The sequence below is a fragment of the Dipteris shenzhenensis genome, chromosome 4 (genome assembly GCF_047967505.1).
Source record: "Dipteris shenzhenensis isolate YYH24624 ecotype China chromosome 4, Dip_SZ_1.0, whole genome shotgun sequence".
Taxonomy (NCBI): domain Eukaryota; kingdom Viridiplantae; phylum Streptophyta; class Polypodiopsida; order Gleicheniales; family Dipteridaceae; genus Dipteris; species Dipteris shenzhenensis.
The window spans coordinates 12,971,185-12,984,870 of NC_141599.1; the positions used below are offsets into that span (position 1 = coordinate 12,971,185).

The window sequence follows — 13,686 nt, forward strand, 5'->3', positions numbered from 1 at the left end:
TCTGCAAGCCATGGAGGATACTTTTCTGATCATTTGTGAGGATGGGAGTAACAACACAATCAAGAGGAGCCGAATCAAGATTCTGCAACTACTAGACGAATTCAAAGGCATGGGAGATAGTACACTGACAGAAGATCAAAGTGCAATCTACAAAAACATCTTCGAGATAGGAGGACTGCACATTGTTTGTGGAACACCAGGCTCAGGTAAGACATTCATGATCAAGTATATTACGTACAATCACATTCTGTAGAAAAAATCCATAGCTCTATCAGCGACAACTGGTGTTGCAGCAATACGCTTGAGCTGCCTAGCAACAATAGTTCATCATCAAAATTTCACCCTTCCGAAGAAGAATGATATGTTTCATAGCGCACTTGCCAATTCCGATGAATGCTACTCTGCTTTACTTGCAGCAGACACAATGATCATCGACGAGATATCTATTGGTGATTCTTTTCGGTGACATGCAACAACTATCACGAGTATGCAAATGTAGGGTCGCTCCAAAGGATTATTGTCGAAAATGCCACATCAATAATTTGCCCTTTTGGAGAATGGGAAGATTTCACTACATGCACGCCTCCATACGGCACCTAAAAGATTTAGATTTCAATACATTCTTAAAAATCATTCGCACAACACCACGAACAGAAGAGTAGATCAAATGATACCTCGGTGGTCTCATGATCACAGAAGAGGAGGCAGCAACATTCATGGACACAGACATGACTATTCTATGTACTCACAGATAAGATGTGAATCGATTTAATGACACAATATTGACATCATGATTCACAGCCTCCGATATCGTACCAGTCCAAGTCATGTCAAATGCCACCAACATTGATGAACTACAAGACTGGATCATGGACTCAGATTTCCATGAAGTTCCTCATGTGGCAATCGGGTCAAAAATCATGCTAACAGAGAACATCAACTTGATGATTGTGGTAGCCAATGGAGCAAACATGAACTATTCAAAGACTGGAGTAGGATAAAGTAACATCCACATTGGTAAAGATTCATGCCATCCTCTCCTCAACAGGAGAGCATACAATCCTTAGATGCTCAAAGCACACTCGAAGGGTCCTGAATGGAACGTGGTACCACAAAACCACATTCACAATCACACTCGCATACGCCATGACTGGCCACAAGTCACAAGACGCAACACTACAAGGGAAGGCAATAATCATGATTCGACAATTGTTCCCTCTAGAACTAACATATGTCATGCTCTCTTGAGTGACTACTTGTCAGAATCTTTGAATCTTACATGGCATAAAATCGTCTGACTTTGTAGCGATGTCATACATTGCACCACTGGAATAAATGAGGTATTCTATTTAAAACAGCCATCACGTCCACTCTTACATTTCCACTAGCAGTTTGCTACGAATAAATCAAAAAATTGTCATCATGTTCACTCTTACGTTTCAACTACAAGTTTGTTAAGAATAAATCAAGTAAATGTTAAAAAATAAAACTTAAATAGCATTCCTCGGTTTCACAGATCAAGGAGCACAAAATAAAAAAGGAGACCGCAAAGTAATGGCTAGCGCAAAAGAGGTAAAGCTATATGCTTTTACGTTTATGCATCGCTACATTAAAGTAAACATGCCTCGACGATCCTCAGCAAAATTAATCGTCACTACTTTGCAGCTCTTCCAACAATTTAGAAGAAAGGCAGTACAAAAGATAAACGAACAAGAACGCACCTCCAAGACGTAGAAAAAAGGAACAAAGATATTCTTCAACGATAAACAAATGCGAAGAGCTAATATAGCAGGAGTATTGCCGGCAGAGTACATCTACAGATCTCACGAAGAATATCATCCACTCATGACAGGAGTGACACGGATCTTGCTAGACAAACCAAGAGGATCAAACAACCTTGTAGATGGGCTAATTAAGCACATCATACACAAACTCTCAGATGGAAAAGAATCAGTCAACAAAGAGATGACTCGTTCCATGGCGCAGACACTACTTGACAAATATAGCAAAGGAATATCAACGTACTGCATGATCATGCTACACTTCGCATTCAATGTTGACATCGAAGAGGTCGCCCAATTGGACAAGCAAGAGGCAGATACCATACTTGAGGAATTCAAAGACGTATACAGTATTCAGGCAGGTCAATGGCTAGTTACTATTGAGAAAGTTGCGTACAAGATAGACCCCAAGTTCGCTAAAGAACATTATGGAAAGGCAGAAACTATCTTCCTGGCACCAACAAAGATCAAAACTGAAGGTAAAATGGAGTTTACATAATTGTCTATAAACTTGCTTTTACAACAACATGAGATTAAACTTACACTTTTCTCCACTGTATGCACAAACCTTGCAGAGATAGAACAAAGCGAGAAAAACGAAAACGACACTTCGGTAATGAATTTTATCTATTACATCACTTGTCTTGACAACGGAAAGAAATACATTGGCCGAACTACAAACACCGTAAAACGACTACAATAGCACAAGACTAACCCACCAAATAAAATGATCAATGATGTACACAGGTACGCCCCATTTGAAAGCCACTTCAAGATAGAAATAATAGCGTTGATGGCAAGCAAAAAGCAGGCAAATATCTTGGAGCGCCAACACATTCTACGCCTAGGAACAACATAAATCTCTAGGGGATACAATATCATAAAAGGAAACTTAGCATGTCTTACGAAGTATTACTACTTGAAGTGGAGGAAAATTATTTGATTGCATTTTTGAGAGGGCTCGAATCGAGCCTACATTTTTGTTACACCATCTCATATACTTTTTACAAATACATTGACTCGATATCAATAATTTCGGTGACTTTTCACGCTTTCTACTTTAACTATACTACATTAAACTTTCATAATTCATTGCTATGCAGTTCTTTTTGGAAAATAAAAACTTTCGTTTTCGGTCTATTGTTCAATCAGATGATCGTACAAACGATCAATCTTTATCTTCACTTTCTTTAAAGCTTACTGTAATTAAATTATATAACTGAATTCCACAATTCATTGCTATGCAGTTCATTATTTTTAAAGAAATCTTTCCTTCTTTGGTGTATTGTGGAAACAGACTAGCGAAAAAAAAAATTAACTGAAATGACCCAAACAAATTAATTTGGTCCGCGAGCTGATGCCACGAGACAAACTGATGCCCTTTGGTCGGTGAGCTGTGGATGACATTAGGGAGGTCGATCTGCTTGATAGGTTTAATGGCTGGATTTGTGTTTGGCTTTGTTGGGGGAAACGGTCTGTCTCCCGTCAACTTTGGCCAGATGTTGGCATTTGTTGCGAGCTGCCCGACTCATGGCTATCTGGTCAGTGAGAAATCGGTTGATCTTTCGAGAGTCGAGGTTGTGGGTGCTTAGGTTTCCTATGCTGATTAGTGACTGCAAGGAGAACCTGCGGGATCTGGGGGGGTTGATGGCCAAGGACTCCCTAGTAGGAGATATGCTCGTGGAGATAGGTCTTAGGCTTAAGGGTAGGCTCCTACTGCTTATGCAAGGTAGGCCACGGGCGCTTGCCCCTTGAGTTGGCCCATTTTTGTATATGGTCTTACTTTTGGGACTGACCATCCCTCCTCTTAATACAAGTCGGCATGGTTATTTAAAAAAAAAAAACGATAACCTGGGAATAGGCCCTAATTGACACAAAAAAAGGCTAATGATAGAGATATCCTTGTAATTGTCATTGTCATTGGACCAGGACCAGGCAGTGGCAGTGGCAGTGGCAGTGGCAGTGAGGCTGTGGCAGGACCAGGACCAGGCAGTGGTAGTGGCAGTGAGGCTGAGGCTCCAAGGACCCAACATTGAACGAGCTCCTCCAACCTGGATACCGCCCCTGCCATGGCTTCCCCAGAAGCTCCATTTATAGTCAATCATGACTCGAGTTTCCCGAATCGAAGTCTCTCAAAAGATTCTAGCTCAGGTACTTCAAATTTGAGTCTCAAGCACGCTTCAGTTCTGGCAATCGGTCTCATCGTGGTCATGCTTCGCAGGTAGCTTAAGGACAGAGCGCTTATGGCAAGAGTCTTTCACGGACCCCTCCGAGTGGTGGGACAATAGGAAGAACAAAGTAAGGGTTCGACAAACTGATTTGCAAAGGCAAAGCTGTAGAAATACTTGGTCATGTTGGCTAGTCTGACGAGTTTCTTGTGAGTTTTAGCAGGCAACCGTAAGGGCTCCATATTTTAAGCATAAAACTACCAAGGAGCCTCTATGGATAAACGATTTGTACAATCCAGGCTGGGTTAGATACATGTTTGAGAAAAAGGAGTCCACAAGCCATGGGGCCAAATCTTCCACTGGCATGGTCCGGTCGAACTGTGAGGACCTTGTCTTGGAGAGCCTCAACAATTGCAAGGCCAGCGTAAGTTCTGAAGTACAGGTGGACACATCTAAAGAACAAGAACTCCATGACAATCGCGGCTGGGAGAGGCTGGGCTTGGAGGAGGCACTCACGTCTTTGGAAGGAATATCCCAGCTGCCTTCGGTTGACAACATTATATGCGTCCTGCAGAAATGCAGAAAAGAGAAAAATCTGGCGTACGGCAAGCGCTTGTTGGTCTATATTAGCAAAAGTGGGCTGGAAGCTCATAGCTCTCTTGGCAACCACCTTGTTCCAATGCTGGTGGAGTGTGGAAGTATGTGCGATGCCTTGCAAGTGTTCAACAGGTTGGTTGATCTGAAAGAGTATTCTTGGACTTATCTTATCAGGGGTTATATCGAATTTGGGGAACCACAGCAGGCCCTCAACCTCTACCAGAAAATGCAAGAGGATGGTGTATATTCTAGCAAGTACACCCTTGTGGCCCTTCTTAAGGCTTGTGCTCGGCTAAAAGATGGGGAAAGGGGCCAAGAATTACATGATGAGATCGCTAGAAAGGGTTTAGAAAGTGATCCTTTTCTTGGCAACACCTTGGTCGATATGTATGCCAAATGCAGCTTGCTTGCAAAAGCACAGGAAGTGTTTGACAAGCTTGCAGTACGAGATGTAGTCTCCTGGAATGCACTAATTACAGGGTATGTCCAACATGGGCTTGCGGAGGAAGCACTGGATTGTTTCCAACGGATGCAACTGGAGGGTGTCTCTCCAAATGCTGTCACGTATATCTGCAGTTTGAAAGCTTGTGTCAGCGTAAGAGCCATAGACAAGGGCCAAGACATACATGGGGAGATTGCCAGAAAGGGGTTGGAAAGGGATTCTTTTATTGGCAGCACTTTGGTTGATATGTATGCCAAGTGTGGCATGCTTGCAAAAGCACGTGAGGTGATTGACAAGCTTTCCGCTCGTAATGTCGTCTCATGGAATGCACTCATCTCAGGATACTCCGAACACGGGCTTGGTGAGGAAGCGCTGAATTGTTTTGAGCAGATGCAAGTGCAGGGTTTGTCTCCTAATTCTGTCACGTATTTTGGCAGCTTGAAAGCCTGTGGCAGTGTAGGAGCTATTGAGAAGGGCCAAGACATACACACTGAAATTTCCAGAAGGGGGTTGGAAAGGGATCCTTTTGTTGGCAACACCTTGGTTGATATGTATGCTAAATGTGGCTCACTTGCAAAAGCACGGGAAGTGTTTGACAAGCTTCTAGTTCGAGATGTTGTCTCATGGAATGCACTAATTGCAGGCTATGCTGAACATGGGCTGGGTGAGGAAGGGCTGAATTGTTTTGAACAGATGAAACTCGAGGGTGTGTCTGCAGATGCTGTGACCTTTGTTAGTGGCTTGAAAGCTTGTGGCAGTGTGGGAGCCATAGACAAGGGCCAAGAAATACATGCCGAGATGGACAGACAGGGATTGGAAAGAGATCCTTTTGTTGGCAGCAGTTTGATAGATATGTATGCCAAATGTGGCTTGCTTGCAAAAGCACAGGAAGTGTTTGACAAGCTTCCAGTTCGAGATGTTGTCTTGTGGAGTACACTAGTCACGGGATATTCCGAATACGGGACTGGTGAGGAAGCTCTGAACTGTTTTGAACAGATGAAAGTGGAGGGTGTTCCTCCAGATGCTGTCACATTTGTTTGCAGTTTGAAAGCTTGTGGCAGCATAGGAGCCATAGACAAGGGCCGAGAAATACATGCTGAGATTTGCAGAAAGGGTTTTGAAAGAGATCCTTTTATTGGCAATACCTTGGTTGATATGTATGCCAAATGTGGGTCACTTGTGAAAGCACGGCAAGTGTTTGACAAGCTTCCGGTTCGAACTGTCGTCTCATGGAATGCACTAATTGCAGGGTATGCTGAACATGAGTTTGGTGAGGAAGCTCTGAGGTGTTTTGAACAAATGCAGCTAGAGGGTGTCTCCCCGGATGCTGTCACTTTTGTTTCTAGCTTGAAGGCTTGTGGCAACATAGGAGCCATAGACAAGGGAGAAGAAATACATGCTGAGATTGCCAGAAATGGGTTAGAAAGAGAACCTTTAATCAGTAGCACCTTGGTCGATATGTATGTTAAATGTGGCTGGCCTGCAAAAGCACAGGAATTGTTTGATGAGCTTTCTGCCAGAGATACAGTCTCTTGGAATGCACTCATCGCAGGATATGCCCAGCTAGGAGAAACTGAAATGGTTTTCTGTATGCTTGAGAGAATGAGAGTAGAAGGCATAAAGCCAAACAGGGTCACACTCCTTATTGTTCTTAATGTCTGCAGTCATGCTGGTCTATTGGATAAGGGCCAGAAGTACTTTGAGGCCATGAGCAGAGACGATGGCATCTCTCCAACTATTGAGCACCACACTTGCATTGTTGATCTCCTTGGCCGTGCAGGCCGATTAGATGAGGCATTGGCGATGGTGGAAAAGATGCCTTTGCAACCTGATCTTGCAATGTGGCATACTTTATTGGGTGCTTGTCAAAAGTGGGGTAATGTGGAGCTTGGAAGGCATGCATTTGAACATGCAGTGCAATTGGATGAAAAGGATGCCTCAACTTATATCTTAATGTCTAACATATATGCAGATGCTCACATGCAAGAGGCCCAAAAGGAGGTCGAGGAAAGGAGAGTGAGACAAGAGGCATGAAAGAACCCTGGACAGTGGTGGACTGAAGTCGATGAAATTGTGCATGCCCTTTGTGGTGGGGGATACAACGCATCCCCAATGCAAGGACATAAAGTAAAGCTAGAAGACCTTTTCCTCAAAATGTGAGGAATGATAGTTCTCAGATACGCATTGTGTCACAAGATATTTTCATCAAGCAAATTCCCATACATTTGTGATGACTTTCGTGTAGTAACGACACTCACATCAAGGATGAAGAAGTATGTTGTTAGTGTCCTTCAAGGAAAGGAAATGTACTTGTGGGACTACCCGGATTGCTCAAATTATATCCCACTGGTCTTGCTGCTCCTCGCCCCCCCCTGCCTACTCGTCCCTCCACTCTCATCCAGCCCCTTCCTCTCAGCCTTCCCTAAGCTTACTCTTCCTTGCCCAGCCCCCATCTCTCTTCTGCCATAATACGGCATAGTCATCAGGGAAGTGGAACGTTCCTGGAACATCTGATGCCCAAATGGAAATGTTTTGGGATGGTGAATGGGAACGCCATGTGATATGACACACAAGGAAATATATCGAAATATGAAAACAGCTCTAAGCCTTCCATTTCAGCTTTAAACTTTTAACACACACAAAAATCCATGGAAATAAGTAAAATACAATTAGAGGCGGCCATCCCTGTAGAATGCTGTATATTAGAGAACGTATAAATATGCAAAATACAAGAAAAGATTGGAATGCTAGAGAACGTGTTTTTGGAATGCGCTCTCGGAACGCCGCAACGGCCCGTAATGGCGTTCCTTGGAGGTCTGAGCTTGGTAAACGTTCTGGGCGTTCCAACTTTCTAGTTTTCTAAGGGGGAACAATGTTTCATGGTAATTCTGCTACACTGAAGCTCGTACATGACATACAACACTATATGATCCCGTATAGTTCCCGGCAACTACCTGCCCCTTCCCTCCGAGTTTCCCGTAGTATTTGTCCCCTCTCTGTCATATGGGAGTATGAAAGCCTATTGAGTCTTTAATCCTTGTATGGCCCGCTCCCTGGCCCCTTCCGCTTAGTTTGTCCAGCCTCCCACCCTCCTTCTATTACCCCTTGCCTTTCCTCCTTTCTGTGGCCTCCATATAGGTTTGTATAGCTAATCCATGTAGGCCGTATTGGCTATCGTTTCCTCGCTCGTAAGTTGCCTCCTAGCCTCTAACACCAGCCTTTGCCTTTCAGCTCTGAGCCCGGGTTCGTTCCTACAATTTTCTTGGACAATCCTGAGAAAAACAGCACGTAAAAGAAAGTGTAGCGGATAGATCTTTAAAGGTTTCAAGTTAGCTGCCCGCTATTCGTAATCATAACTCCATCTCTTCGCCGGCCATGAGAACATGCATTTTCTCTGGAGACAAGTTATGTTCACCATCTTTGCATTCCTTTCACATGTTCACCTTTTGGGGAGAGGTTTATTCCTGGTGTGTCCTTAGATTGAGAAGCAGCTCACGTAGTGTACTTTTGAATGATTACTTGGTTGCATGTATATACATAATAAAATTTTGATGTTTTGAATAAATTGCTATATCCTACAGTCTTCAGGAAGCATGCTTCATATGCAATAGAGCACTGGTAATGCTTTAATGGTCTCATTCCAAATCGGTGTTCCATAAATTTTTTATATGTTCAAGTTTGAAATGCGTACTACAACTTAAAGATAAATTTTATCGAATTCCGTTGAGCAATGCATAAGTTATGGGTCATGCAAGATACCAATATACAAAAAATTATCTGAACCTCACCAAAAATGGCTACACCCAAGAAAACAATGACCCTCCACGACTGGGTTGAAGTGCCTTTATTTTTACAATAACGTTCACTTTGGTCTCTTGGAATGCTCTTGGAATGAAGTAGGCTTGTTGCAAGCTATGAAGCTGGGCTCATCCACTAGAGGGCAAGGTCATTCTTAAATGACTATTTTCATTGCCACTGCTTGCCAAGAAAAGTGGTTACACCGCTTTGACAAAAGAGCAAGAGGCACAACTCGTTGAGGTGCTACATAGTTTACCCATTATTCCTACAACCGTGGCCACATTACATTATCATGAGCAACACTCTCATGGGTGATACTCCTTGCAAGACATCTGCAACAACAAGATTTACAGAATAAGGGCAACACCTTTTTATACCAACACCGAGACTGTCCTTCACTTGAGAGGAAGCATGCCAAGTAGGTCCTGTGGCACCACGACTAAATAAACCAGAGTCCAAACCATTGACTATGCGAATCTCCTTGAGGGGCTATGAAAGAGGAAGAGATCGGTGATAGATACTCTAGCCTTCTACAATAAGGAGGTGCAAGATTCTCATAAGGTTCCCATACAATTATTTATCATTCTATGCCATGCTTCGCAAATTAAATCCAACCACCAAACTCATATTCCAGAATCAAGGAGTTGTGCTAAGTGAGACAACGTCGAATAGTGCTGCATTTGCTCGAGCTGTTCAGCCAAGTAAGAAGGAACCAAACACCAAAGTTTTACTTGAACAACATGGGTCTAGAAACAAAAACGAAACACACATCTATGCTAAACAAAGTCGAGGAATGACTAGTGGAAATAAGAATAACATTTGTGCAAATTTGAGAGCTAGTATGCAAAGGGAAAAATGGTTTGCATGGGAGTGTTTAAATGTATTAAAAGATACTAATAGAGCACAATGTGTGTTGCCATGGTTCCTTTTAGACAATGCAATAGTGTTGGTCGTAATCAACCACACACAACTACATAAGTGGGCTCATTCGTCCAACTACAATGATGTGAAAAATGCATGAACTTTTCCAAACACCACTGAAATTTGGATGGCCCACATATCGATCTTGTAATAGAGCACTGAAGTTGATATTAGTAGCCTTGGACTAGAAGATTCTTCCCATTTGGAAAAGGACATTCAAATAGATACTCTAGTACATGTTCTATACACAAGCCAAAGTTGTTAACTTCAAGATAAACCTGTTGTCATCACTCTGCTGGAAGGCTTCCCAAAATTAAACATATTTAAAGACAAGTGCTACGAGGAGCTAGCATTCTTGACACTATTTTACAGACACCCACATGCATACGACATTCTCGAACCCACAAGTTTCTAAAAGATTGTGAAGTGAATTTGACCAACAAGGCTAGGCAATTTGCATAGAAAATTTGTTTTTCAAGACAATCAATGTTCTAGGCCAACAAGTTCTTTCATCAATATGGGTATGAATTTGCAAAGGACAATTGAGATGTATGATGCTAGATGCATTGATTCACACAAACATCGAGAAACTCCTACAATCTAAAATTGGGTATCATGACTTCTCATGCTTACATACATCTATAGATTACCAACAATGTATAAAGAAGGATTTGTTTGCAATGGTATGAAAAATTGGGCTATCTACTTTTTTTGTGACATTCTCGACCGCTACAGAGAGACTATGGCAGCCCCTACTTTAATTCTTGTCTGTGCTGCAAGACACAAAATCACACTTCTCATCCATGCACATAGAAAGATGTTTGCGAGATGATATGCTTAGACCTGATAATAACAACTAGATATTACGTCCACAAATTCCAAGCTATGAAATGTTTGTTGAAACAATATACCTCTATATTGCACTCGATTGTTGACTCTTCTTTGTCACCAAGTTCCAAAATGGGAGCAACAAACATGACCCTGGTTTGTTATTAAGTATAGGATCATTGACTTACAGTTCAAAAGAAAATCACCTCATAGAATCGTTCATTGATAAGTACATCACAACTGACTTATCACTCCTCAAACTGCCAAAGAAAGATGTTCGAACATGTAAACATTGGTTTGGATTTCCACGGCCACCTATGGTAAGGACTCAAATTTTGGATGTCTTCCAAGCTCTATAGATTTAAGATCATATAAGCCAAAACTCAAATACATTTCTAACTTGTTGATGGGACCATCTATGTTGATGCTTGATTTTGATGCATTCTTCCAAAACATCGAGATATCTAATGATGAGTACGTAACTATGCTACAAAGTGGCATCACCTAGCTGACAATCTTCTTGAGGAGGGAGCCAAAGGACCTGTACACCAACAACTTCAACCCATGATATCCAAACTATAGCAAGCAAACACGAACATTCAATGTTTCCTCAACCTTCATGGAGCATCATCATATTGCACATCATACATGACCAAGAATGATAAAGAGACAAACTACATCACCTGAAATGCTTTGATATCAAGCCAACAAACCAATGCACCTATAAACAAGAGCATAAGAAAGGGTAGGAATAATATACTTAACACACAACTCATCAATGCATAACAAGATGATTATCTATGCCTATTGCTCCCTCTAAGGAGCGCAAGTAGGAAATTCTACTACATTAACATGAGTGCCCCTGGTGAAAATACAGTGCTACTTAAAAGACAATCACAACTTCAAGAAATGGACCCATAGTATCAACGTCTTATTTGATGGGCCATTGCTACCAGGTACCTTTACTATAGAAGTGACTTTGAACGTGTATGTCTAGCAACTGTAGCTAGCCAGAGCACGATTCTCACCAAACAAAAGCACTCAAGAAAGCAAGGTAGAATTATACGATTCAACAATTACAACATATCAAAAGTCCTCGAAAACCACTACAGAGAACTATGCATGCTATACTTTCCATTTCGTAGCATGGAACACACAATCACTTATTAGTTTCCAACTTGGCATGATATGTACAATCCCCACTTGGATACTATTGAAACTGGTAACCATGCAATGCGTGCTAAAATCTCTACATAACTGCCCATCTCTGCCAGCAGTAAGTCCATTATGGGTTTAAGCTCTGACAATACCATATCTTCTATGAGCAAGGATAGATTCTACCTAGCAATGGAAATGAATATCCAAAGCAAGAAGATCACAATACATGATTTGCAGCAATACAAGCAAAGTTTGATGCCCAACGATACTTACTATGATTCTCTTCAGACCTTGAACTCCCAATAAAGGATCATTGTAGAAGACATCATGCTCTAGAAAAGGCTACATCCACAAAACCAATTCTACCTATTCCTTTCCTAGGACATAGGAACATGAAAAACATTCACGTTGATGCTCTTGGTGCAAGTGCTACCTGGGGCACCAACTCAATGTGTAATAAGTTACTACCCTCGTCCAAAATCCAGGGTATGTGGGGACAAGGTCCATATATAATATGCATGGATTTCCTTAAAAATTTCAAATATGCAAGGGTTTCATGTTCTCGCTCTCACAAAATATAAGATACATACCTTGAAAATTATGCAAGATTTTAAGATTTGTACATATTTTTCATAATATGTGAGGCCTAAGGACAATGTCGACCTCCTAGACTACCAACAACGAAGTTTCTCACAAGGCTATGACTGTTTACACTCCATATTTCAAATGACAGAGCATGAAAAAATCGTTATCCCCTTAATTTGTACAAATCATCAACCACCAGAACAACAACTTTGATTCAAGCCCTACTTAATATGATCCAACTCATTACATGCATGACTCTTATGTACATAGAAGGACACCTCAACATAGACTATCCACAAGCATGGAAAAACTACAAGACTTCATGTCTCATCACAATTTCTAACAAATCGTGACCATACCTACAACAATCTATGGATCCACAATCGACCATGTTTGGACCAACACGATGTGCTCATAAGTAAAAACATGAACAAAATTTGTGTAATGGTTAGACTACTCTCTCCTTTTCACATTAGTCGTTTTGACATGAGTATGATGCCACAAAACAATAAACATTTAACAAGAAACCCTTTCACCACAAGTACTTCAACTTGAAAGCCTCTCGGAAGCATCCTAAGCCCTATTGCAAATACAGAAGTAGAACCACTTCTAGTGTATATACAATGAGAATCATCTACCAATGTCATATACCTAGACAAGTCTTTCTCTTCCATGACCACTACATACGTTGCTTGGAACAAGTCACCAAGAACACTGCAAAGCTATTTACATCAAACTATCATAGTCCACAATCAATCATAGAACTCTCCAGTAATGTCGAACATGCACGTACAATAACTTGTATAGTGTTGATATCGAGGGATTTCATGCCTTCTAGTCATAATGCTCCTCCTTTGCTAAGAAACAATGACTATTAGAATATGTCATACAAGGTACGTAGACCTTATGCGGAGGAGATAGTGGCCTTACATTGCCCCTTCATGGATTGCTACACTTGTGCTTTTGTGCCTATCTGCAACTTCTTGTTGGACCACAAGCCCTCAGGACATTTCATCATCAACAGCTCCGGTTTCATTGTAGGGCCTGTGTGCAATGGTTAGAGGTATTGCCTGCTACAATTTCACCTACAATTCATAGTTGCCCTCGTAGTTTCCCCGAGGTCTCCTCCATTCTCCGTACACATGGAACGTAGCACCTAGTATGGGACCACAACAAAATGAGGTACATGCTACAATTTTTTGACAGGACCTGTGCAATTTCTTGCTCAATAGCTGTGAAATGCAAGTGTGCATTCTACGCCAAATCGTATGAAGGACACAAACACTTCCTCAGTTTGTAAATGTAGGTACAATGTCCTTCCATGATCATTGCCTTTTCTCTTTATGTAATGAGATCAAAGTAGGGCTTCCACTAGGACTAGGAATCATTATCAAGGAACTTCTAATTG

The 13,686-nt window shown here is 41.6% G+C and overlaps 1 protein-coding gene across 1 annotated transcript; it reads left to right on the forward strand.

Moving 5' to 3' along the window:
* The first annotated feature begins 3,750 nt into the window (after positions 1–3,750).
* Positions 3,751–7,625, forward strand: LOC147902476 (pentatricopeptide repeat-containing protein At4g39530-like). Its single transcript, XM_087373514.1, has 3 exons — positions 3,751–3,932; positions 4,003–4,079; positions 4,173–7,625. Exons 1-3 carry the CDS (start codon positions 3,851–3,853, stop codon positions 7,020–7,022), a joined length of 3,009 nt encoding a protein of 1,002 aa, XP_087229640.1. The 5' UTR covers positions 3,751–3,850; the 3' UTR covers positions 7,023–7,625.
* Positions 7,626–13,686: the final 6,061 nt, after the last annotated feature.

Coding starts and splice junctions, on each gene's coding strand:
- LOC147902476 (XM_087373514.1), top strand. CDS start 3,851: ATGGCTTCCCCAGAAGCTCCATTTATAGTCAATCATGACTCGAGTTTC. Junction 3,933..4,002: donor CTCAAAAGATTCTAGCTCAG/GTACTTCAAATT, acceptor CATGCTTCGCAG/GTAGCTTAAGGACAGAGCGC. Junction 4,080..4,172: donor GGGACAATAGGAAGAACAAA/GTAAGGGTTCGA, acceptor GAGTTTTAGCAG/GCAACCGTAAGGGCTCCATA.